This window comes from Pituophis catenifer, unplaced genomic scaffold, assembly GCF_029215685.1.
Source record: "Pituophis catenifer annectens isolate HBS135680 unplaced genomic scaffold, rPitCat1.0.hap2 SCAF_5, whole genome shotgun sequence".
Lineage (NCBI taxonomy): Eukaryota > Metazoa > Chordata > Lepidosauria > Squamata > Colubridae > Pituophis > Pituophis catenifer.
In genome coordinates, this window is record NW_027256885.1 from 73,508,327 (window position 1) to 73,534,053 (window position 25,727).

Here is a 25,727-nt window from a genome sequence, read left to right on the forward strand (position 1 = left end):
TCATATTAAGACTTACCTAGTGGCGATAAAAGCAGTGAAATGTAGCTATTTTGCTGCTCTTATTGCACCATCAGATAATCGCCCGGCCGCCCTGTTTAGGGTGACCCGCTCCCTGCTCCACCAGGAAGCGCGGAAGGACCCCTTGGAGGGTAGAGCCGAGGATTTTGTTCAATATCTGCATGACAAAATCACTCAGATTCGGGAAGGTCTGGACTCCGTCTGGGTAGGTCCAGCGAGGGTAACGGAGGCAGGTCTTGAGAATGTTATCTGGGACGAGTTTGATCCTGTGACCCCAGATGACGTGGACAGGATTCTGGGTAGACTGAACGCGACCACATGTTTGTTGGACCCGTGTCCCTCCTGGTTAGTACTGGCTTCCCGGGACGTGACGCGAGGCTGGCTCCAGGGGATTATAAATGCTTCATTGGGTGAGGGTACCTTCCCTGCCGCCTTGAAGGAGGCAGTGGTGAGGCCTCTCCTCAAGAAGCCTTCCCTGGACCCGGCAGTATTGGCTAATTATCGTCCAGTCTCCAACCTTCACTTCGTTGCGAAGGTTGTTGAGAGTGTGGTTGCGCGACAGCTTCCCCAATACCTGGAGGAAACGTCTTATCTAGATCCATTCCAGTCCGGCTTCAGGCCCGGGTACAGCATGGAAACGGCATTGGTCGCGTTGGTTGATGATCTCTGGAGGGCTCGGGACAGGGGTTGCTCCTCTGTCCTGGTCCTGTTAGATCTCTCAGCGGCTTTTGATACCATCGACCATGGTATCATGCTGCACCGGTTGGAAGAGTTGGGGGTGGGAGGCACCGTATTACGGTGGTTCTCCTCCTTTCTCTCCGACCGGTCGCAGTCTGTGTTGACAGGGGGGCAGAGGTCGACCCCGAGGCCCCTCATATGTGGGGTGCTGCAGGGATCGGTCCTCTCGCCCCTTTTGTTCAACATTTATGTTAGGTTTAGCTTGTAGCTTACTCCTAACTTGTTGGTCAGGCAATATATCTGTTTCTTTAAGAAACAACTGAGCCATGTAATCAGGGTTTGCTGAACCCTGTAATTAGGCTACAGTGCATAAATAAGCAGCGCAGAGAAGCGTTCTTTGTTTCTGATTGATCCTGTTCCTGTTGCTTCCTGCGTCTTTCTGCTAATTGGTGTTAGACTGAATTGTTATATGGTACTGTATACCGAGAGTTACTAAAGTCTGTTTGCTTTGGTAAGGGAAGATACTTACTGGACTGATATTACTGTTTATGACCTTGGACTGTTTTACTTACACCGAGACTGCTTATTATCTTGTATATAAAGTATTTTTCTCACACGAGCTGCATGTTTATCTCCTTCCCTGTGTGTTTCTGCTCTGCTCGTTGCACAAGCAACAAATACTTTTTACACACACCCTAACATTGGTTTTGGGCCCAGAACGTTCCAGGGCTCTTTAATTTGTTTTTGTGGAAGTGAGAAGTGCAGGCAGTGGGTGTAGTAGTCAAGATGATGGTTTTTGAGCAAGGTACAAGTTATTCTACCATAACCCGGTTGGTTGGTACAAACTATGTTACCTGGTCCACAAAATGCTGTCTACTTTTGCGAAAAGAAGGACTGTGGGACATGGTTAATAATCCACTGGACATAACTGCATTGAATGCTGCTGACGAAGAAGATGCCAAAAAGATAGCGAAGTTTCACAGGGACAACGAGCGTGCGTTATGCATCATTGGCCTGACACTGGGAGACCAGCAACTTGTCCATTTCCGGGGTGAAGAGTCTGCTGCGAGGTGTTGGACAAAGCTAAAGAAGCTCTACGTTCGTGACTCTGTGGGTATCCATATCTACCTGACACGGAAATTATTTCGCTTACATCTTCAGAAAGGAGGAGACATGATGGCTCACCTGGACTCCATGACAGGGCTTTTCCAGGAGCTACATGAGAAAGACCTTGTGTTTACTGAACTGCAGCAAGTTTATATTATTCTTTCATCATTGGATGACAGTTATGACTCTTTTGTTTCATCATTAGAAGTATTGTCTAGAGATGAACTAACATTGGCCAGTATAACTGGTAGGTTACTGGATGAGGCCAAACGTAGGCAAGAACGAGACCAGTTAAGGATGCAACAGCAACCAAAAGTGGAAGCTGTATATGAGAATGTCAATATTGTTAAACGCTGTTATGCATGTGGGGCTAAGGGGCACATTGCAAAATATTGTAAAAATAAGAAAGTGTCTGCTAGAAACTCTGCTAAACCCAGGAAAGGGTGTAATTTAGCAACCAGTTCATCTAATAATATAAAAGATGATTGGTGGGTGATTGATAGCGGTGCCTCTCAATCCATAACAAAAAACAGAAAACTGTTTTTAAACATGAAGAAAAGTACTAAAAAGGTCAAATTAGCTAATGGCTGGAATGTGACTGTACCTGGGGAGGGACTTATTCAATGTTCTATTAGTAAGCACCCTTTACCCATGCTTTATATCCCTAGTTTGAAATATAACCTTTTATCTGTAAAGTCATTACTATATTCTGGGTTTACAGTAACTTTTAAAAACAACAAATGTTTGCTGGAATGTGAAGGCACTGTAGTTACTGCAGAATTAGAAAACGACTTATTTGTCATTAGGGATAAGTCATTACTGTTAGTTCAGTCAAAAGCTAACTTTGGAAATGTAAAGCCGCATGATGAATGCGTACATTTACTACATAGAAGGCTTGGTCATCTGAATTTCAGGTTGTTGCATTCGACTGTTAAGCAGTCTAAAGGCATTAAGTTAAGGGCTTGCAGCAAATACCTGAACTGTAATACTTGTAACCAGCATAAAAGTAAAGTTACACCTGCAAACCGCTGCAATGGGTTTAAAACAACTAAACCTTTGGAGGTAGTCTTTTTAGACTTAATAGGGCCAAAGAAACCCAGTTTAGTGGGAGCATGCTATATTTTGAGTATAGTTGATCACTTTACCAGATATGGTTTTTGCTACCTTATGAAGTCCAAAAGTGTTATGTTCCAATGTATCACAAACTGGCTTCGTTTTGTAGAAAGGAAGCAGAGGTTTAAGGTGAAATGCATTGTTACTGACAATGGAACTGAGTTTACTAACCATCAGTTGGCTAAGTTTTTGAAGGATGCTGGGATACAGCATAAACGTTCTGCCCCTTTTCGGCCGGAACATAATGCATATATAGAACGAAGAGGCCAGACCCTACAAGCTATGACTAGGACTATGCTGGCTGATGCTTGTTTACCTGATAAATTGTGGGGAGAAGCAATACTATGTGCCAATCATATTTTAAATAATGTGGTGCACTCCTCTACAGGAAAAATACCTTTTACTTTATGGCACGGGAGGAAGCCTGATTTAAGTTATATACATACTTTTGGTGCACCAGCCTGGGTGCATATACTGGTTAGTCAGAGAAGGAAGGACCAACAGAGAGCAAAGAAAATGATATTTGTTGGCTATGAGGCTAACCATAGGTCCTATAGGTTCTGGGAAAAAGGAACAACAAAAGTTTTGTGTAGCGCTAGTGCTAAATTCCTAGAACATGAAGGCTGGGACAGGTTAGAAAAAGCAGACTATGGTTTTACAGATGTAGATGTTAAGATAGACCATATTCCTGATGATAGTTCATCTGAGATGGATGATAAACCATCTATTAAGGTTGAAGAACAGGAACAGGAATCAGGGTTAGGGGAGGATGAACCCAATATACCTGATGTTAGTCCTGTTATGCCTAGACGATCTTCCAGGGACCGGCATCCACCAGATCGCTATAAAGCCACAGTGGTTTGCCAAGTAGATATCGAACCATCCAGTTATCATGATATAAAATTATATCCAGAAAAGGAGCAAAAAGCCTGGCAAGAGGCAATGGATAGAGAAATTGATTCATTGAAGAGGCTTGGTGTCTATGAAGTTGTAAGAATACCACCAAATGAGAAACTTATAGGCTGTAGGTGGGTCTACAAGGTAAAGAAAAGTGTAGATGGGGTAGTAACCCATAAAGCTCAGCTTGTTGCACAAGGGTTCTCACAGACAGATAGAGACTATGATGAGGTTTTTGCTCCAAGTTTACGAGCGAGCACTTTGAGAACGATGCTGGTTTGGGCAGCTAGAAATAAATGCTCTATTACTCATATAGATGTCGAGACAGCTTACTTGAACGCTCCGTTGAGGCATACAATATATATGAAGAAACCTCCTGGTTATGATACACAGGATAGCACTGAGTGTTGGAGGCTACAAAAAAGCCTATATGGTTTAAGGCAATCAGGTTACGAGTGGAACCAATGTATAGTGCAGGAATTACATAACATTGGGTTCTATGAGGGCGTAGCAGATAAATGTCTGTTTAAAAAAGAACAGGATGGATGTGTTTCATTCTTGTTACTCTTTACAGACGACATTGCCATAATTACCAGAACTGACGCTGAGGCCAGAGAGATTATCGGTCAGTTGCAAACAAAATTTAAACTTAGAAATCTAGGACATATACGGCATTATCTAGGGCTGGACATCCTGAAAACATCTAGAGGATTTAAAATTTCACAATCTAATAAAATCTGCAAATTGTTGAAAAAATATGGGATGGAATTATGTAAACCTGCCAAGACTCCTATGACACAAGAATTCCAGCAGGATAGTTTGCAGAGTCCACAGTTCAGTAAAGAACTGTATCAATCATTAATAGGCAGTTTGTCGTATTTGAGCAACTGGACACTGTCAGGGCGTTTATTAATCCCATGTTTGGCTCTGGGACTAATTACCCTGGTTTAGACAACTGGTAGCAGAGGATGGTTTCTAATAAAACTCATTTATTTGTTATAAAGAAAATAAAACACCTCACTAACTAAGAAAAGTTAATTGTTACATTTTTGAAAATAATTTTCCTGCCGGTCCAAGACGGACCTTGCTGGCAGGAGAACAAAGGAAAGAGAAGTGAGAAGCAAGTGAAGGAATGTGGGTGGATGTGGAAACACGTAGCTTACTGATAACAATTCTTGGCAAGCTACGGAGGGTCAGATAGTCCAGAAATAATGAGCTCAGCTGGTAAATAAAATAACGCAGTGACAGACACGGCCTGATATAGCTTTTAGTGTTAATCAACTAGCACAATATAGTTCAGAGCCTACTGATAGGCATTGGCAAGCTGCAAAACGTATTCTTAGATATCTTAAAAGAACGTTACATTTTGCTATGTATTTAGAACCAAATGCCAATATGGTGTTAAAGGCATATGCTGATGCCAGTTTTGCCAGAAAATCTACGTCTGGAATAGCAATCATGTTGGATAACTGCCTGATTGGATGGAGATCAATTCGCCAGAAACACATCAGTTTGTCTACCATGGAAGCGGAGTTTTCTTGTCTATCACTTACATGTACTGAACTGATTTATTTTAAACAGTTGATGGAAGATATTGGATTCAAAATGGACTATCCTATTACGGTTTATGAAGATAACCAGGCAGCCATTACAATGGCAACGAATCTTGCTGTAAAGACAAGGACTAAATACACTGATATACATTATCTGGATGTTCGGCAATGTGTTAAGGATAACATGATTACATTGGAATATTGCGCATCAGAGGACAATATTGCCGATAATTTTACCAAAGCGCAAGGTGCCATTAAACACACCAATTGCTGTGAAAGATTTGGATTAAGAATCTGAAATGTAACTGATACCACTGTACAATGTATGATTCGGATGTGTATTTTTGTTTCTATATCTATTGTGTATATTGTCCTGCCCAATGGGGAGAATGTTAGGTTCAGCTTGTAGCTTACTCCTAACTTGTTGGTCAGGCAATATATCTGTTTCTTTAAGAAACAACTGAGCCATGTAATCAGGGTTTGCTGAAACCTGTAATTAGGCTACAGTGCATAAATAAGCAGCGCAGAGAAGCGTTCTTTGTTTCTGATTGATCCTGTTCCTGTTGCTTCCTGCGTCTTTCTGCTGATTGGTGTTAGACTGAATTGTTATATGGTACTGTATACCGAGAGTTACTAAAGTCTGTTTGCTTTGGTAAGGGAAGTTACTTACTGGACTGATATTACTGTTTATGACCTTGGACTGTTTTACTTACACCGAGACTGCTTATTATCTTGTATATAAAGTATTTTTCTCACACGAGCTGCACGTTTATCTCCTTCCCTGTGTGTTTCTGCTCTGCTCGTTGCACAAGCAACAAATACTTTTTACACACACCCTAACAGACCATGGTATCATGCTGCACCGGTTGGAAGAGTTGGGGGTGGGAGGCACCGTATTATGGTGGTTCTCCTCCTTTCTCTCCGACCGGTCGCAGTCTGTGTTGACAGGGGGGCAGAGGTCGACCCCGAGGCCCCTCATATGTGGGGTGCCGCAGGGATCGGTCCTCTCGCCCCTTTTGTTCAACATTTATGTAAAGCCGCTGGGCGAGATCATCCGTGGTTTCGGGGTGAAGTACCATCAGTACGCTGACGACACCCAGCTGTACATCTCCACCCTGGACCACCCCAACGATGCCCTTGAAGTGATGTCCCGGTGCCTGGAGGCCGTACGGATCTGGATGGGGAGGAACAGGCTCAGGCTCAACCCATCCAAGACAGAGTGGCTGTGGTTTCCGACGTCCCGATATAGTCAGCTGGTGCCATCGCTGACTATTGGGGGCGAATCATTGGCCCCCATGGAAAGGGCTCGCAACTTGGGTGTCCTCCTGGATTCACGGCTGTCTTTAGAAGATCACTTGACGGCCGTGACCGGGAGGATTTTTCATCAGGTTCGCCTGATCCGCCAGTTGCGTCCCTTTCTAGATCGGGACTCCCTACACACAGTCACTCATGCCCTCGTCACCTCTCGTCTGGACTATTGTAACGCTCTCTACATGGGGCTCCCCTTGAGGTGCACTCGGAGGCTCCAACTGGCGCAGAGTGCGGCCGCGCGGGTGGTGATGGGAGCAACATGGAGCTCCCATGTAACACCTCTCCTGCGCAAGCTGCACTGGCTCCCGGTGGTCTTCCAAGTGCACTTCAAGGTTTTGGTTACTACCTTTAAAGCGCTCCATGGCTTAGGACCTGGTTATCTACGGACCACCTGCTACCACCAATAGCCTCCCACCGGCCAGTACGCTCCCATAGAGAGGGGCTCCTCTGGGTGCCGTCGGCCAAACAATGTTGGCTGGCGGCTCCCAGGGGGAGAGCCTTCTCTATGGGGGCACCTATGATCTGGAACGAGCTCCCCCCGGAGATACGGAGGATCCCGGATCTTCGCACCTTCCGTCGCGCGCTTAAAACGTTTTTATTTCATCAAGCTGGCCTGGCCTAAATCATCTCCTCTTTTAAATTTAAATTTTAAACATAAATTTTTAATCTGTTTAATTATGGGGTATTTTAAAATTCAGCCTAAATTATTTAATTTGTTTTAATTTATTTTAGATTTTGTATTTCCTATGTTTTATCTTCTGGCTGTTCACCGCCCTGAGTCCTTCAGGAGAAGGGCGGTATAGAAATTTAATTAAATAAATAAATAAATAAATAAATAAATAAATAAATAAATAAATAAAATGGCATAAAATTATATTTCTGTATCACCCCTGCAATCTACCCCAATCAGGCCCACATATGCCAATCTCAGTCGGACCATTTTAGTCAAATTGTGCTGTATTAAATATCATTTTCAGATTCTGGCCACACATTTATTTATTTATTTATTTATTTATTAGATTTTTATACCGCCCCCTCTCCCGAAGGACTCGGGGCGGTGCACAGCCAAAGTTAAAAACATACAATATAAACAATTAAAATACGTTTAAAACAGAATTAAATCTAAAATGGCTCCCCAATTTAAAATGCCTTACCCATACCCCTATAAAAAGACGAATTTCAAATTTAAAACTTTAAAATTTCCACATTTAAAAAGGGGGAAGATTTAGGCCAGGCCAGCTTGATAAAATAGAAAAGTCTTAAGCGCGCGGCGGAAGGTGCGCAGATCCAGGATCCTACGTATCTCCGGGGGGAGCTCGTTCCAAATCGTAGGTGCCCCCACAGAGAAGGCTCTCCCCCTAGGGGCCGACAGCCGACATTGTTTGGCCGACGGCACCCGGAGGAGCCCCTCTCTATGGGAGCGTACTGGCCGGTGGGAGGCTATTGGTGGTAGCAGGCGGTCCCGTAAATAACCAGGTCCTAAGCCATGGAGCGCTTTAAAGGTGATAACCAGAACCTTGAAGCGCACTCGGAAGACCACCGGGAGCCAGTGCAGCTCGCGCAGGAGAGGTGTCACATGGGAACTCCATGTCGCTCCCATCACCACCCGCGCGGCCGCACTCTGCGCCAGTTGGAGCCTCCGAGTGCACCTCAAGGGGAGCCCCATGTAGAGAGCGTTGCAGTAATCCAGACGAGAAGTAACGAGGGCATGAGTGACTGTGTGTAGGGAGTCCCGATCTAGATAGGGACGCAACTGGCGGATCAGGCGAACCTGATGAAAAATCCTCCCGGACACGGCCGTCACATGCTCTTCTAACGACAGCCGTGAATCCAGGAGGACACCCAAGTTGCGAGCCCTGTCCGTGGGGGCCAATGATTCGCCCCCAATAGTCAGCGATGGCATTAGCTGACTATATCGGGACGTCGGAAACCACAGCCACTCGGTCTTGGATGGGTTGAGCCTGAGCCTGTTCCTCCCCATCCAGATCCGTACGGCCTCCAGGCACCGGGACATCACTTCAAGGGCATCGTTGGGGTGATCCGGGGTGGAGATGTACAGCTGGGTGTCGTCAGCGTACTGATGGTACTCCACCCCGAAACCACGGATGATCTCGCCCAGCGGCTTTACATAAATGTTGAACAAAAGGGGCGAGAGGACCGATCCCTGCGGCACCCCACATATGAGGGGCCTCGGGGTCAACCTCTGCCCCCCTGTCAACACAGACTGCGACCGGTCGGAGAGAAAGGAGGAGAACCACCTTAGTACGGTGCCTCCCACCCCCAACTCTTCCAACCGGTGCAGCATGATACCATGGTCGATGGTATCAAAAGCCGCTGAGAGATCTAACAGGACCAGGACAGAGGAGCAGCCCCTGTCCCAAGCCCTCCAGAGATCATCAACCAACGCGACCAATGCCGTTTCCGTGCTGTATCCAGGCCTGAAACCCGACTGGAACGGATCCAGATACGACGCTTCATCCAGGTACTGGGGAAGCTGTCCCGCAACCACACTCTCAACAACCTTCGCCACAAAACGAAGGTTGGAGACTGGACGATAATTAGCCAATATTGCCGGGTCCAGGGAAGGCTTCTTGAGGAGGGGCCTCACCACTGCCTCCTTAAGGGCGGCGGGGAAGACACCCTCACCCAATGAAGCATTTATAATCCCCTGGAGCCAGCCTCGCGTCACCTCCCGGGAAGCCAGCACTAACCAGGAGGGACACGGGTCCAACAAACACGTGGTCGCGTTCAATCTACCCAGAATCCTGTCCACGTCATCTGGGGTCACAGGATCAAACTCATCCCAGATAACAGTCTCAAGACCTGCCTCCGTCACTCTCGCTGGATCTACCCAGTCAGAGTCCAGACCTTCCCGAATCTGAGTGATTTTGTCATACAGATACTGAACAAAGTCCTCGGCTCTTCCCTCCAAGGGGTCCTCCCGCGCTTCCTGGTGGAGCAGGGAGCGGGTCACCCTAAACAGGGCGGCCGGGCGATTATCTGATGATGCAATAAGAGCAGCAAAATGCGTACATTTTGCTGCTTTTATCGCCACTAGGTAAGTCCTAATATGGGATCTAACCAGTGTCCGGTCCGATTCAGAAAGACTAGCTCTCCAACTACTCTCTAGGCGTCTTTTCCGGCGCTTCATCTCCCTCAGCTCCTCGGTAAACCAAGGAGCAAGGCGAGATCCGCGCCGGGTCAGAGGCCGCAAAGGCACGACTCGATCCAGGGCCCCAGCGGCCGCCCTATCCCAGGCGGCCACTAGGTCTCCAGTCGAGGCGTGAGCCAGAACCTCAGGAATTGGCCCAAGCTCCGTCTGGAACCTATCGGGTTCCATCAGGCGCCTGGGGCGGTACCATCTTATCGGTTCCACCTCCCTGCGGTGGGGTACCGCGGTACGAAGGTCAAGGCGAAGGAGAGAGTGATCCGACCATGACAAGGGCTCGATGACTACATCCCCTATCTCAAGATCACTCAACCACTGTCCAGAGACAAAAAGCAAGTCCAGTGTGTTTCCCCCAGTGTGCGTAGGGCCATGAATTAGTTGGGTCAGATCCATGGCCGTCATGGAAGCCATGAACTCCCGAGCCACCTCAGACGTCTCGCCCACGGACGGCAGGTTGAAATCCCCCATGACCATAAACATGAAGTATGTTGTTTTAATATGGGCCTCCCACTGGGCCATACATTTAATATGTGAATCAAGGTACTTATCTCTCGCCCCCTTAGATAAACAGAAATCAAATTGTGTAGAGTCCCAGTTCCACTCTGACTGCTGCAGCAGATGTCTTAGGGTCCACACCCAAAATACATCTTAGGTGCCGAGACTGTGCTTGCTCTAAAGCTGTAATAGGGTGTAAACCCCAAACGTCAGCTCTGTATAGGAGCATAGGGATTACCTTAGCTTTATATACTTTGATTAGTGGTACTAGGGAGCCTGGGTAACTGTGATTCTTTAATTTGAGTAATAGATTCAAGCGAGCTTTTGCTCTAAGTGTACTCCATTGGTGGTTACAAGCCCAAGATCCAGTCTTGGAAAAAGTTATGCCCAAGTATATGAAGGTGCTAACCTGTTCAATTGGTTCCCTGTCTAGTTGCCATCTATGTCTCTGGTTATGTTTACCAAACACTGTAATTTTTTAATTGGATTTGCTAATAATTAGAGAGTTATCCTGATAGTAGTAGCTACATCTCTTTAGTAGTCTATGCAATCCTGCTTGTGAGTATGATAATAGGATCATATCCTCAGCATAGAGCAAGGTGTTACAATTTCTATTTAGGATCATTGGCATGTGCATCATAGGGTCTTTCATTAATCCTGGCAAGTCATTGATGTATAAATTAAATAGTAATGGGGCTAAAATGCACCCTTGCCTCACTCCTTTGCTTGTGTGAATCCTGTTAGTCAGGGCTCCATTAACCCCATACCACACTTTCAAACAAGTATTTGTATATAGAGCTTTAATTAGGATTAATAGTCTAGGTTCAATTTTAAGAGCTGTCGGTTTACGCCATAGTACATCTCTACTTACCATATCAAATGCGGCTGTAAGTTCTATAAAGGCTGCTTATAGGGGTCTCCTCTTATAGGCATATTTGGCAATTAGATGGTTCAGAACAAAGCAGTTGTCAATGGTAGATCAGCTTTGTCTAAAGCCTGCTTGTTCTTCTATGAGAATATGATTTTCCTCTGCCCAGATTTCCATTTTGTTCAGAAGGAACCTTGCATATATTTTTGCTACGATATTGATCAGGCTGATGGGTCTATAATTACTAGGATCCTTTTTATTCCCTTTTTTGTATATGGGGACCACTATTGCCATCTTCCAGCTGACTGGAATATGGCAGGTTTATTTATATGTGTGAATAGACCTGCCAATAATGGACTCCACAAATCAGCGAAGTTCTTAAATATTTCCGCTGGTAGAAAATCCTCACCTGGGGCTTTATTGCTCTTTAGACATTTAATAATAGATTATATCTCTTTTACAGAGACTGGTGGCCAAGGGGGAAGGGTTTCAGGGGGTGCTTGTTCACTGCTTAGAGGCAGTTTCTCCACATATTCGGTCAAGGCAAACAGACTTTGATAGTAGTTCTCCCATTCTTCAGCGGAGATTGGTATATCAAATGCAAATTTCTGTTCCTTTAGAACTCCTGCTGCTGAATGCCAGAATATTGCTGTGTTATGACTTTTAGCAGCCAATTCAAGTTCTGCCTAAATTAAGGTGGTGGAACTTTTTTTCTTTAATTTTATAATTTTTTTATATTCCCTTCTTGTGTGCAACATCTCGGCTTGTATATGAGCAGTAGGATTCCTCTGTGCGAGCCTCATGGCTGCCTTCAATTTCTTTTTCAGCCGCTGGCATTCAGAATCAAACCAATGGGGTCTACCCACTCGGGCTCTTTTTGTAGCAGGTTTAGTTGTTAGGTGTTTCTTCAGGATATTACGAAGATTAGAGAATGTGTTGAAGGCTGACAGCTAGTCAGTAGTAGATGACTGGATTGTTCTAGCCCAGTTGGTAGCATTCTCTGCTTTAAGGCAGTCTGATATTGCCTTAGTATCAACTTTGGCCCAAATTAACCTTTTATTTTGGGTCACCTCTACCTTTTTGGTGAGCCATCTGTCAGCCATGTTATATGGTCTTAAATCTGAGCGGCCTCACAATGTCCCGCTTACAGGCTGATAATTGCTATCATCACTAAAGTGTACCGTAATCTCCGAGAAGAGGTCAACTATCTCTAGACACACACAAGAGATCCAGCACACTGCTTGAATAGGCTGAGTGGTATGTGTAAGGATACAAGTAATTCTTATCCTTCCCTCCCAGAATTTGGAGATTACCCCTAAAAATTAAGATGACTAGGAGCAGGCCAGCAGCATTACTTTTGAGGTCTCTCAAGAGCCACTGAGGATGGTTATCGAAAAACTCCCCTGGGACTCCCTTCTTCTGGGTGAACTCATACAGAGAAGAACCCAACCTAGCATTAAAATCTCCTAGTAATACCACTATGGACTGAGGGTACAATACAGATATATCGTCTAGGATAACTGCCAAATTTATCCAGTATTCGGAGTTATAATACTGGGATGTGTTTGGAGTGATATAGACATTTACCAGTATTAACTCAAACTCTTCATATCCAAATTTAACAGCTAGGAAATACGAATAGTTGTCTTCATTGTATAGTTTCTCCCCCTGCCATTGCAATTCTTGCTTTATAAGAATGCATAACCCATCAGAGGGTCTCCCTTTGTTTTTTGTTTTTTGTTTTTTGGGCTGGGGAGGCCCATCCTTGAAAGCCTGGCAGTTGTACTGGTTCGTCCACTTCGGTTAACCACATTTCCTGAATGACTATTACATCGAATCTAGAGAGAAAGTTCATTAATCCACTATCAACCATCCCTTTCAAGCCAGCCACGTTCCAGCTCACCATCTGTATGGGATTCCCGGAGGCAAGGTGGTCTGGCTTGGTTGGTTGGCTAGGTGGTAAGAATGCCGGATGTCAACTTGATGTTGGAGCTGGGTTGATATTAACTATGCTTCCCCTATAGACACAGTTATTGTGAGGTTCTCCTCGTGAGTTGCAAATCTTGTTGTTGCTCCTCTTTATCTTGATTGCCAGTGTTCCTCTGCTTTTGCTCTAAGATTGACATTTCTTCAGGTGGGCAGGTACTCTGGCTTTCCTTCTCCTTGTCTAGTTGTCCTACTGGATGGTTAATTTGGACTTGTACTGTTAAGTCCTGTTGGATGTCCCGTCCCTTTTCTTTTTGTTTTGGACTGGTACACCTTCTCTTTTTATTTATTGGGGCTTTGAGTGCTTTCAGAAGCCAGACTTGATACCAATTCCACGGAGGAGCTGCCAGAAGGAAGCAAAACATTCAAGCTTTCTGTTGCACTAGTTGCCGACCTCAACATTTGACCAATTATTTCAATCTTCTTTAGTATCATCTCTTGGTCTCCTGGGCAAAGGGTGGCAAACTGGTAGACTAGCTCTTCCTTGTCATCCATGAACTGAAGCTTTCCATTGTGTAGGTTTAAATATTCTTTTTTATTGTCCTTATCTTTTTCTAACCTTGTTAGTTGAGGGCTTGTTTGCTTGGCCGTTAGTATTTTGGAGTTCCCAAGGTTAATGTTGACCTCCCTCACTGTCTTGGCTCTCTGCCCAGACTTTAATAGGGGCTGAATTCGGGTGGTGTGAAATACCCGTCTTGGCCAAATACAGTGTTTCTTTAGTGAGGTCTCAAGCCTGAATAACACTGATGGCAGAACAATCTGCCCAAAGGTTAGCAATATTCTTTTGCAGCCTTGTCTGTCAGGGAGCCAAGAAATCTCTATTAGCTCGTTGGAATATACCCTACAGTGTAAGAGTTGGGATAGAGAGATCAAAACCACTCTCCTGTTATGCCACCTGCCCCTGTTCAGAGGGGTGTTAGCAACTTGGAGTAAGATCCTGTGTCTCTGCACAACCAGCCTCTCCACCATATCCCCTCTGTCCTGAGGATAGGCTGGCCAAACATCATGGGTAAGCTTTGGAATGTGAGCTTTGCTGTTTATTTCTTCATCTAATTTATTAATATGTTTTCTCATTAGAGACTTTAGTTCTTTAATCCCTCCATTTGCTTCCAGGAGCTGGTCAAATATGGCAGAGACTGTTTGTGCTGTTAGTAGGCAATTCTTGGTGACCAAATCCAAGTCTCCTTTAAAATTGTTCTTAATATTATTCTGGTCCACACCCCCAGCTCCTACTGTAGCTGGAACTCCCTCCTCCACAGAGAAGCAATCATCCTCTTCCCAATCCAGTAAGGGGCTAGGTTTGTTTTGGGGGTGGGGGGAGAGAAAAGGAGTATTACTTGCAGTGTCTGTTATCTGGAAAAAGTCTTTTATCTTGGATTGTCTTGGCATTGTCGCAGCCATGTTGTCTTTGAGAGAGGTTTGCTTGTTACAATTTGTTGCCTGACTATCACAGGTCTATTAAAAAATACTTATACTGAAAAAGTAAAAGGTCCAAACTGTTAGGTTCAGCTTGCAGCTTACTCCTAACTTGTTGGTCAGGCAATATATCTGTTTCTTTAAGAAACAACTGAGCCACGTAATCAGGGTTTGCTGAACCCTGTAATTAGGCTACAGTGCATAAATAAGCAGCACAGAGAAGCGTTCCTTCTTCCTGCTTCTTCCGGATTGATACCTGATTGTATCCTGTTGCTTACTGCGTCTGTTATATGGTACTGTATACCAAGAGTTACTAAAGTCTGTTTGCTTTGGTAAGGGAAGATACTTACTGGACTGATATTACTGTTTATGACCTTGGACTGTTTTACTTACACCGAGACTGCTTGTTATCTATAAAGTATTTTTCTCACACGAGCCGCACGTTTATCTCCTTCCCTGTGTGTTTCTGCTCTGCTCGTTGCACAAGCAACAAATACTTTTTACACACACCCTAACATAAACAATCTTATCAGTCCTGGTTCATTGATAAAACTACAGAAGGAAAACATTCCTGCTGTTGCTGCTCCTCCATGTTAATCTCTAAAAACAGCATATAAAAATTAAAAATTTTAAAAAGAAGCAAAGGTGATTAAACCCTGTTAAAAATTAGTTTTAAAGGCCTAAAATAATTGAAATATTAAAACATTAAAACTACATAAAGATTTTAAAAACTAAACTGAAATAAACTGAAACCAGAACCTACATTCCCCTAAACTCTCACAGAGCTTCTTCATGATAAGCAGTGTTCGGTATCTCGGGTTGCCACAAAGAAGAGGGAGTCAACCTATTCTCCAAAGCCGCAAGGGGATGATGAAATGTGAGGATCTGTTGCTGTTCTCAGATGTCCTGGCCAGTGGGATGGGATTCAGAGAGTTGTAATATATCAATATCTAATTTTGTATTAGTCTGGGAGCCTTCCCAGGGCTATCTGGAAATGCTTTTAAAAGAATCTGGGACCTTTTTATGTTTGGAATGTCTGGATGCCTGGAAACTGTCTGCATGTCTGGATGTCAAGAGCCTTGGTGGCGCAGCAGACTAAAGCACTGTTAAAGTAACACCAGCTGTCTGCAATTATTGCAAGTTCAAATCTCATGAGGCTCAAGGTTGACTCAGCCTTCCATCCTTTCGAAGGTAGGTAAAATGAGGACCCGGTTTGTGGGGGCAATAAGCTGACTTTGTATAAAAAAGAACACTGCTTTTGGGGGGGGGGGGGCAAAAGCCCTACTAAGCAGGTATATACAAAAGTATGAAGGCTATTGCTTAACACATTGTAAGCCGCCCTGAGTCTCCGGAAAAGGGCGGCATATAAATCGAACCAATAAATAAATAATAAATAAATGTCTGGAAACTAATCAAGGAGAGAACCAACCTAGAACTGAGGAGAAATTTCCTGGCAGTAAGAACAATTAATCAGTGGAATGACTTGCCTCCAGAAGTTGTGAATGCTCCAACACTGGAGATTTTTAAGAAGAGATTGGACAACCATTTGTCTGAAATGGTATAGGGTTTCCTGCTTGGGCAGGGGGTTGGACTAGACACTAGAAGACCTCAAAGGTCCCTTCCAACTCTGTTATTCTGTTGATCATTCCTCAAACAAGGATGGAAAAATAAAAGCAATTTCCTGCTTTTATGCTTGGCATCTGGTAGCAAATGAGCTTTGAAAAGTTGCAACTGGTAGGAAACGAGACCAACTTGTTTTCATTTAACATTTACCCCTTTTCTCCTTGCAGTTCCCACACCAGAAGAAATGTCTAGTCTTACACCAGAATCATCCCCAGAGTGAGTATTAGAAGAGACCAAGAGGAGGAAGGATAATTCAGCCGTTTTTTTCTTTCATTCATGGTTCTTACAAATGTTTTTCCAAATGATTATATTATCCCAGAATTAATGTGCTTAATGTGCAGTGACTAATATGGGAAATCCAGATTTCTCCCTTTTTCTCATGAATGTACAGTACCAACAATACATCACAAGAATGTGTCCTTATAACTGTACAATCTTTGGTAGGAGAAATACCTTGATCCACCTTCAGTGGAGACAAGCAAAGCCTCCTTCCAAGATTTCTTTCCAAACTGCCTTGCTTTCCTTGTTCTGCTTTTCTTCCATTGCAGGCTTGCCAAGAAATCCTGGTTTGGAAATTTTATCAACTTAGACAAAGAAGAACAAATTTTTGTGGTCATCAAAGACAAACCCCTGAGTTCCATCAAGGCTGATATTGTACACGCCTTCCTCTCAGTAAGGGCTCAACTGGAAGAAAAGGAGAGGGCTGGGATTGATTCTGAAAAGTTAAATGGAGCTGGTTGGCAGGATGAGGTCCTGTTGATACTGAGGGCAGAAGGGTGGAGAAGGCTAGAGTAAACAGGACACTAAAAGGAAGATCTTTTCCATTTGAAGTCAATGGCTTGACATTGCTTACCTTCACTTAATCTACAGATCCCCAGCCTGAGTCACAGCGTTATATCCCAAACAAGCTTTCGAGCTGAATATAAATCATCGGGTGGCCCCTCCGTCTTCCAAAAACCTGTCAAATTTCAAGTTGACATCAGCTATTCCGAGGGGGGAGAGGCACACAAGGACAGTGGGATCTACTCAGTCACCTTCACCCTCATCTCAGGTAGGTACCTGGAAGTCCTCCCTCCCACTTCGAGTCATCTTTAGGAGCCATAATGTTTATTGGACTTTACAAATGTTCAAATTTTACAGTTCCAATTAAAAGCAAACAAATTCAAAAGAAGCAGGTTCCAGGTGTGTGTGTGTATGTGTGTGTGATGTTCATTGTGCCTTTTGGCTTTAAGTTCACAGTTTTCTAGCCATCACAGAGCAGACCAAATAGTGTGAAGAGTGCAGTAACCTCCAGAGGCAATATTGCACCTTCTCCAGTGGTGGGATTCAAATAATTTAACAACCGTTCTCTGCCCTAATGACGAGCTGGGTAGGTGTGACTGGGTGGTCATGTGACTGGGTGGGCGTGGCCAACTCAATGTCACTCATGTCGAGGGGTGCTTCTCCTCGCCTGGCCTCTCATGACCATGGGGATGCTGCAATGGTCGTAAGTGTGAAAAACAGTCATAAGTCACTTTTTTTCAGTGCCATTGTAACTTTGGTCACTAAATGAACTGTTGTAAGTCAAGGATTAACTGTACAAAAATACAAAAAGCTTCTTTGCTTGCAAAAAGCTGCCCTAAATACAAATCATTAGATTAGAAATACCTGCAAGCCAGAGTTACCAATCAGGCAGGGTGCCAGAGCACCTTGAGGAATTAAAATAGTTAAAATGCAATGATAACTATCAACAGCCAACTCTTGCTCATAAAGTGAAACCCTTTAGCAGAGAAGTCATTTAAGCTCTCCAGAAAGTGGGTGGGCATATTTCGGCTACAAAATGCCGAGCTAAAGAGACAAATTAACAAATTATATAGGGAACCCAGGTTCAAGTCTCTGCCCTCCCAAGTTTGTCAAGCACGCTTGGTCTCACTCACCTCACAAGATATCCTAAGGAAATCATCCAGATTTAAGGAAAGATCACATGCCCCCCCCCCAAAGGCAGTAAAAAAATCAGTGCCAAGCTTGCATCCTGCCTCTTGGAAGTACACCCCAAAAGGACAGTGCCAGGAACCACTAAAGCAGTGAAGGAAGACCCCCCTCCCCAGATAGAAAAAGAAACCATGAGGCAGGAAAAAATTCAAACACAATACAAATAATTACAAATCACAACAGTTTAAATCCTTTAAAAACTAAAACACAAACCTTGTCTGGCTCATTGCCAGAGTTCACACCCCAGGCAAGCTCAAGTGTAAACACTTGAGATAAACCTAACTGCAAAGAAAGCAATTTGCACTAGAATGTAGCAAAAGAGTAAACACAGTAGCTGTTGCTTGTTAAACCAATTACCATAACAAATAGACACAGGAACTAGCCAGATTTCTGAACCCTGCTTCTTTTTAGGAACAGAGATTAACCTTTTTCCTTCCAAACAAAGTTGAATAGGGAAAATTATCCCATCAATAAACACAGGATTGAAACCTTCCGGTTGGAGCCGTTGTCGCTGATAGACGGTCCTTTTAAGACCGCCAGCCCCGTTGCTCATAAAGAGCCATCTCTGCAGTTGAGAGGTGGCTTGGAAAACTCCACGATCCGGAGGAATCGGGAGAAGAGCCGGCACGACAAGGTAGAGCCCCCTTTGAAGTCCCCAGATTGTTTTTTTAGTGTCTGGGGAGGAAGCAGGGTGAGGCTCCCTATACAGCGCGCTGAGGCTCCGGGCTCCGAGGACAACTCTGCAATTGCAGAGCCAGGCAACGTGACCAACGAAACAAGAGAAAGCCAAGAAAATTGTTAAAAATAAGCAGGGTGGAATCTGGACTTCAAAATTAAACCGCAAGTATTTTTTTTAGCCCTGTGAATGAGTTTAGTAACTGAGAAGAAGTGAAAGTTCTTTTAAAATGGTGCCCGGCTTTAGCAATAAGGAATGCTGAAAGCGAAAGTGGAATTGTTTGAGCTTATTTGTGCTACAAAGTAACAAAAAGTAACAGCGCTGGCCTGAAGAAAGAGGAAAAGTTCTTTTAAAAGTGATTTGACTTGTTCCCTCTCCCTTGGGACTTGACTAAAGCTGGGGAAATTCCTGAAAGGTTTTTGTGGTGGAAAGGGAGAGAGGATATCTTTTTTAGAAAGAGTCAGGCTGCGTGGAAAAATGGCTTCAAAACAAACAAAGTCAGCTAAAGCTGATGGGGGGGGCTCCCCCACTCATAAACCAAAAGAGCAGCCTTTGAGTTCACAGACACAGACCCAAACACAAGAATCTGGATTTAATGATTTGAAGGAATTTATTGCTGGGGCTTTAGATCAGAAATTTGAAAAATCACAGCAGGAATTTAAAGAGATGGTTCAAGAAAAATATGACAAGATGAAAAGGGAAATACTGACAGCTGTGACTGGTTTGTCAGAAGTAGTGCTCCAAGTTGATAAGAAAGTGGAACATCTTAGCTCAGAAGTGGAATCTAAAATGAAGGAAGCTGATCAAAAAATTTCTAATGTTGATAATAAAACACAAAGGCTTGAAAATGAAGTTACAATGATGCAATTCAGATTTATGGAGTTTGCTGTGAGACTCAGAGGTATAAAAGAGAACAATAGAGAAGACCTGAGAAGGGTTTGCGCTGATGCTCTGGCTGTTATGTTAAAGGTTGACCCTGAGGAGAATTTTTGCAAAATTGATAAGGTCTATAGAGTGAATTCTTGGGTGGCAAGGCAAAGGCAATTGCCTAGAGATGTGGTGATCTACTTTACAGATAGAAGAATAAGAAATGATATTTTGCAAAAATCTTTTGTTTCTACTATTCAAGTGGATGGAAGAGAGATTGGGATCTACAAAGAATTGCCACCTAAGATGTTGAGAGATAGAAAAGATTTTGGATTTTTGGTGACTGAATTAAAGAAACAACAAATTCCATTCAGATGGGACACTCCAGTTGGTATAATATTGAGGTATCAAGGAGAGAGATATCGATTAAATACTCTTCAAAAAGCGGAAGAATTTTATTTCAGTGTTTTTAAACCTGGTGCAGCATCTCCACGTACTTCCTCGGTGTTAGCCATAGTGGAGGGTGAGAAGGATATGCAATTTGAACAAGAGCTTGAAGAGCAGAGGAAACAGACAGAGAGGGAGGCACTAGAGACTCAAGGAGCGGCAGGGGGCCTACCCTTGTTGGATCCTCCTTTAGAGTTTTCAATTGAACCACCTAAAAATACAAGAGAAGTGGCAGCGGATCTTGATTTGATGTTGCATAGTGCTAAAGATCAGCGTATTACTCGAGCAGCTTATAAACAATTTTTAGAGAAACAACAACATCAGAGCTCAAAGTTATCACAAGACGAACAGGGAGTCAATGGTAAAGCACAAAAATCTGAAGCTATGGGAGGAGCTAAGCCGAAGACTATCAGTGTGGAACAGAAACTTCAGCAAATGCTCTTATCGCTTCAAGAGCCCGCAAATGATAATTAAGTTTTTATCTTGGAATGTGAACGGATTGAATTCACCACAGAAAAGGAGGAAGATATTTCATTATTTGAGACAATTTAATAATGATGTTATTTGCTTACAGGAAACTCATATTAGAATACAAGATCAAAAATATTTGATAAATTCTAGATTAGGAACACAGTTTATAGCTTCAAATTTGGAAAAAAAGAATGGTGTAGTAATTTATACAAATAAAAGATTGTCAACAAAATTTATAGAAGCAGATGATTGTGTAAGATATATAGCAATAGAACTTCTTACAGATAATGGCCCAATCTTGGTGATTGGAATTTATGCTCCTAATCAGCAACAAGAAAATTTTTATAAATTACTGCATTCTAAAATACTACAATGGGACTATAGATCTATCCTACTTATGGGAGATTGGAATGGAGTAATAGATCCTAAAATAGATAAGAAGAGCTTGGCAAAATCATGTGTTAAACTACCACAGTTTTTTTTTTTTATTTGAAAGAAGACTTGGAACTGAAAGATATATGGAGAGTGCATAACCCAAAAGAATTGGACTTTACTTTTTTTTCAGATAGACACAGATCCTTCTCTAGGATTGATTTTATTTTACTTACAGTTGACTTGCTTTTAAAAACAAAGAAAACAAAGATATTTCCGAGGACTTTATCTGACCACAGCCCAGTATGGATAGAAATAGAGCCAACAGATTAATGCCAGTTATTCAAGAGGTGATTCATCATGATCAAGCAGGATTTATAGAAGGCAGATACATGAAGGATAATGTGAGGCAAATTACAGACTTATTGGAATAACTTGAGAAGAATAAACAGGTCTCTGCAGTGCTGGTGTTTTTGGATGCGGAGAAGGCCTTTGATCAAGTGAATTGGAACTTTCTATTAAAGACTTTAAAAAAGATGGACTTTGGGGATCAGTTTCTACAGGCGGTTTCAGCAATTTATCAAGAACAAACAGCACAAATTATTATTAATGGAAGCTTAACTACAAACTTTAGTATAGAAAAAGGCACAAGACAAGGTTGTCCGTTATCCCCGTTGTTGTTTATTTTAACTTTAGAAGTCTTGTTGAATACAATACGGGACTCGAGCACTTTGAAGGGAATAGTGATAAGGCAAGAGGATTACAGAACAAGGGCATTTGCAGATGATCTGGTTGTTACCCTAACACAGCCGATGGAATCAATAATTCAGATGAAAGACATTATAGAAGAATATGGTATGGTATCAGGATTTAGACTGAATCAGAAAAAAACCAAGATGATAGTTAAAAATATGACAGTTGATTAAAAGAAGGAACTGGAAAGGAAGGCAGGCTTTGAAATAGTATCCAAAGTGAGATATCTAGGAGTTCAAGTTGCAGATTCAAATATAAAACTGTTTCAAAATAATTATGAGGTGTTGTGGCGAAAGGTACAAAAGGATATGGAAACTTGGAAAAAACTGCAGCTGTCTTTACTTGGAAGAATAGCAGCAGTTAAAATGAATGTTCTACCTAGATTTTTATTTTTGTTCCAAATGATTCCGGTGCTTAAAAGTGATAAATATTTGACTGAATGGCAAAAAGGAGTGAATAAGTTTGTTTGGAATGAGAAAAAGCCAAGAGTTAAACTGAAAATTATGCAAGCTGTTCGTGAAAGGGGTGGTCTTAAACTTCCAAACCTGAGATTATATTATGAAGCTGCAGCGTTTACACAAGCAAGTGATTGGTTTGGAAGGACAAAGACTAGAATATTGAATATAGAAAGCCACGATCTTGAATTTGGTTGGCATGCATATTTATTTTATGAAAACAAGATGGACAAAGTATTTAATAGCCATATACTTAGAAGCTCCTTGATGAGAGTATGGAAGAAGCACCGATTCAAATGGGATTACAAAATACCGTTGTGGTTGGATCTTGGTCACATTATATGGAATATAAATATAAAGTCACTCGGGGGGGGGGGGTTATATAAAGAAGTACTTTTTAATGATGGGGGCAGATGGCAACTAAAGACATTGAACACACTGTTGGAAGAAGGGATTAATTTAACTTGGTTACAGTATAATCAACTTCAATTGAGATGGAGAGAAGATCAAAAAACCAGTTTAATGTTGAATGAAGAAGAATTGGTTAGACAGATAAAAGAGAAAGGCCCAATGCATATTAAGAGGATTTATAATGTTTTGTTAGAAAGAGATTCAGAAAATGAATTGGTTAAAGATTGTATGATAAAATGGGCGCAAAATTTTGGAGAACCAGTTATGATGGAAACATGGGAAAAAATATGGGTTCAGAATGTTAAGTTTACACAGTCGCAGAATTTAAGGGAAAATTTTTATAAAATGTTTTATAGGTGGCATTTAGATCCCAAGAAATTTTCATGTATGTATCCTAATGTTCAACCGAAATGTTGGAGATGTGATTGTTTAGATGCTACATATTATCATATATGGTGGACATGCAAGAAAGCCAAGGCTTTTTGGATAAAAATTTGGTGGGTTATGCAAAATGTTTTAAAGAAAAAAATTCAATTTTCTCCTCATTTGTTTTTACTGGGTATAGTTAAGGGTTTTTCAGTGGGTGAAACAAAATTGATATTGTATATGGTGACAGCAGCCAGGTTACTGATTGGTCAATATTGGAAAAGGGTTGATATGCCTACAATTCAAGAATGGACTTTGAAGATGGCCAGTTTTGCAGAAATGGCGAAGATATCAGCATACTTAAAAGACCGGACTCAAGAGACTTATGCATGGGAGTGGAAGAATTGGATAGATTATGTGCAGAATAAATACCAAACCAGGAAGTACCAGATAGCTTTTAGCTAAATGTTGTGTAGAAATGTATAGTATATGGGGGCAAAATAGTTTATTGTTATGTAGAAATTTATAGTGCACAGGGAGGAGAATAGAGGGGTGGTAAAGTATGATATAATATAATGTGGATGGATTTCACCTTGGGGAAGTCATGGGGAGGGAGGGTTTGGGGGGGTTAGGGAGGGATGGGGGGGAAATGGGGGAAAAATTGATGTTTGTAATAAACACAGGATTAAACTTCACCAAAAACCAATTTTAGACCAAAACTCAGAGTATGTAAGCTCACATTTGAATGTTAATCTTTCTAGCTAGCCAAGAAGCCTTGCTGAATGTCACTCATCTTGGTTCCTTGTCATTAAAAGCTTCTTTCTGGCAGCTCTGCTTCGTTATTCAATTATTTCTTCAAAGTGCTGATCGTTGCATCCTGGCTGGAAAAACTCCAACAGGGGAGTATTTCCTCCCAACAGCAGTGTAAAAAGCTTAAAACAACCCTTCCCCTTTAAGAAAGTCAAGCCCCAGCAAAGTACCAGCAAAGGAAAAAAAACAACCTCCGGAGAAGCTCAGGCGACAGTAAGTCTGGGCGTACTGCCAAGAACCGTTAGCTGTTACAATGTAATAAGGGTTAACCGAGAGGCAGTTTCTGTAAGCAGGGCAATAAAGATTAGGCTAGAAACAACACCAGAATGTTTCCTTCCTGTCTTCCTTACAGGATTAGCTCTGTAAAGTAGAAAAAAACAAAAGGAGATTTCTTCCAACAACCGGTTCTCCGAACTGCTTAGAACAGGGATGTCAAACTCGATTTTATTGAGGGCCGCATCAGGGTTGTGTTTGACCTCGGGGGGCTGGGCTGGGTGTGGCCAGGGTGGGCGTGGCCAGCATGACATCACTCATGTCGGGGGGCACCTGTGGTGGCCCGAGCGCTCTGCCAGCGAAAACGGGCTCCCGGGCTCCGTTTTTGGCTATGATGGCCTCCTGCAACCCTCTGCCAGTGAAAACGGAAGTCAGGAGGGCCATGCGTGGCCCTCGCGAGCTCTGTTTTTGCTGGCAGAGGCACTGCAGGCCAGTCCTTTGCTGTTTCCAGAGCAGCCCCACAGGCCAGATCTAAGCACCCTGCAGGCCAGACCCAGCCCCCGGGCCTTGAGTTTGACACCCCTGGTTTAGAAAGTTAACAACCAGTTCTAGCGAATAGGTGCCAACCGGTTGAATCCCACCACTGACCTTCTCTAACATCAAGGTTTTGAAGAAGAGCCATTTGGACAGATTTTGATTACCATTATACAAAATAGATGTTGAGACTCTAGAAAGAGTATAGGGAAGTGCAACAAAGATGACTAAGGGACTGGAGGCTAAAACATACAATGAATGGTTGGAGGAACTGAGTATGTCTAGGCTAAAAAAGATAAGGACGAGGAGTGACTTGATAGCAGTCTTCCAATATTTGAGGGGCTGTCAAATATTGACGGAAGAGGGGGTTGACCTATTCTCCAAAACACTTGAAGGCAGGACAAGAAGTAAAGGATGGAAACTTATCAAAGAAAGATCCAAGCTAGAACTAAAGAGAAATTTCCTGACAGTAGAACAACTTGCCTCCAGAACTTGTGGGTGCTCCATCACTGGAGGTTTCTAAGAAGAGATTGAACAGCCATTTATCTGGAATGGTATAGGGTCTCCTGCTTGAGCAGGGAGTTGAACTAGAAGACCTCCAAGTTCCCTTCCAACTCTGTTCTGTTCTGTTCTGTTCTGTTCTGTTCAGACTCATTTTCCTAGCTGTTCTGAAAGTAGTGCAATCCATAATCCTGAAGTACATTGTACACGTACTGTACACAATTCTGCAAGAATCTGAATTTTCAAGTCCCCAGACCTCATTTACATAGCACAGACAATGGTCTCTTCCCACCATTGGAGTTGAGTTGAATCCTACTTTTAGACCATGTTTTCTGGAATCTATTCCATTGCTGTTCCTACTTCTGCCTCTCTAGGTCCCAGCCGTCGGTTTAAGCGGGTTGTGGAAACGATTCAGGCACAACTACTCAGCACACATGACCAGCCTTCTGTGCAAGCCCTAGCAGGTAGGTGTTACTGTACATCATTGTTTTGTATTCTTACAAATAACTGACTGTTCCTGCTTGTTTTTTCAAGAGTTAGGTGAATTTCTAAGGCTGTGCAGAGGATTCAAAAGGACAATTTGCAAAGCGTGTTCGTGTAAATGGAGTACTCCTCTCTGAGGTGTTCAGGCAACTGCATCATCTGG

The 25,727-nt window shown here is 42.9% G+C and overlaps 1 protein-coding gene across 1 annotated transcript in view; it reads left to right on the forward strand.

Moving 5' to 3' along the window:
• The window catches only part of LOC139317337 (serine/threonine-protein kinase BRSK2-like), a 212,581-nt gene that overhangs the window by 182,294 nt on the left and 4,560 nt on the right, over nucleotides 1-25,727 (forward strand). Inside the window, exons 15-18 of the mRNA XM_070944349.1 lie at nucleotides 16,402-16,450; nucleotides 16,783-16,906; nucleotides 17,105-17,285; nucleotides 25,456-25,545. Coding sequence (XP_070800450.1) covers nucleotides 16,402-16,450; nucleotides 16,783-16,906; nucleotides 17,105-17,285; nucleotides 25,456-25,545 — 444 coding nt within the window. The remainder of the gene's footprint in view (nucleotides 1-16,401; nucleotides 16,451-16,782; nucleotides 16,907-17,104; nucleotides 17,286-25,455; nucleotides 25,546-25,727) is intronic.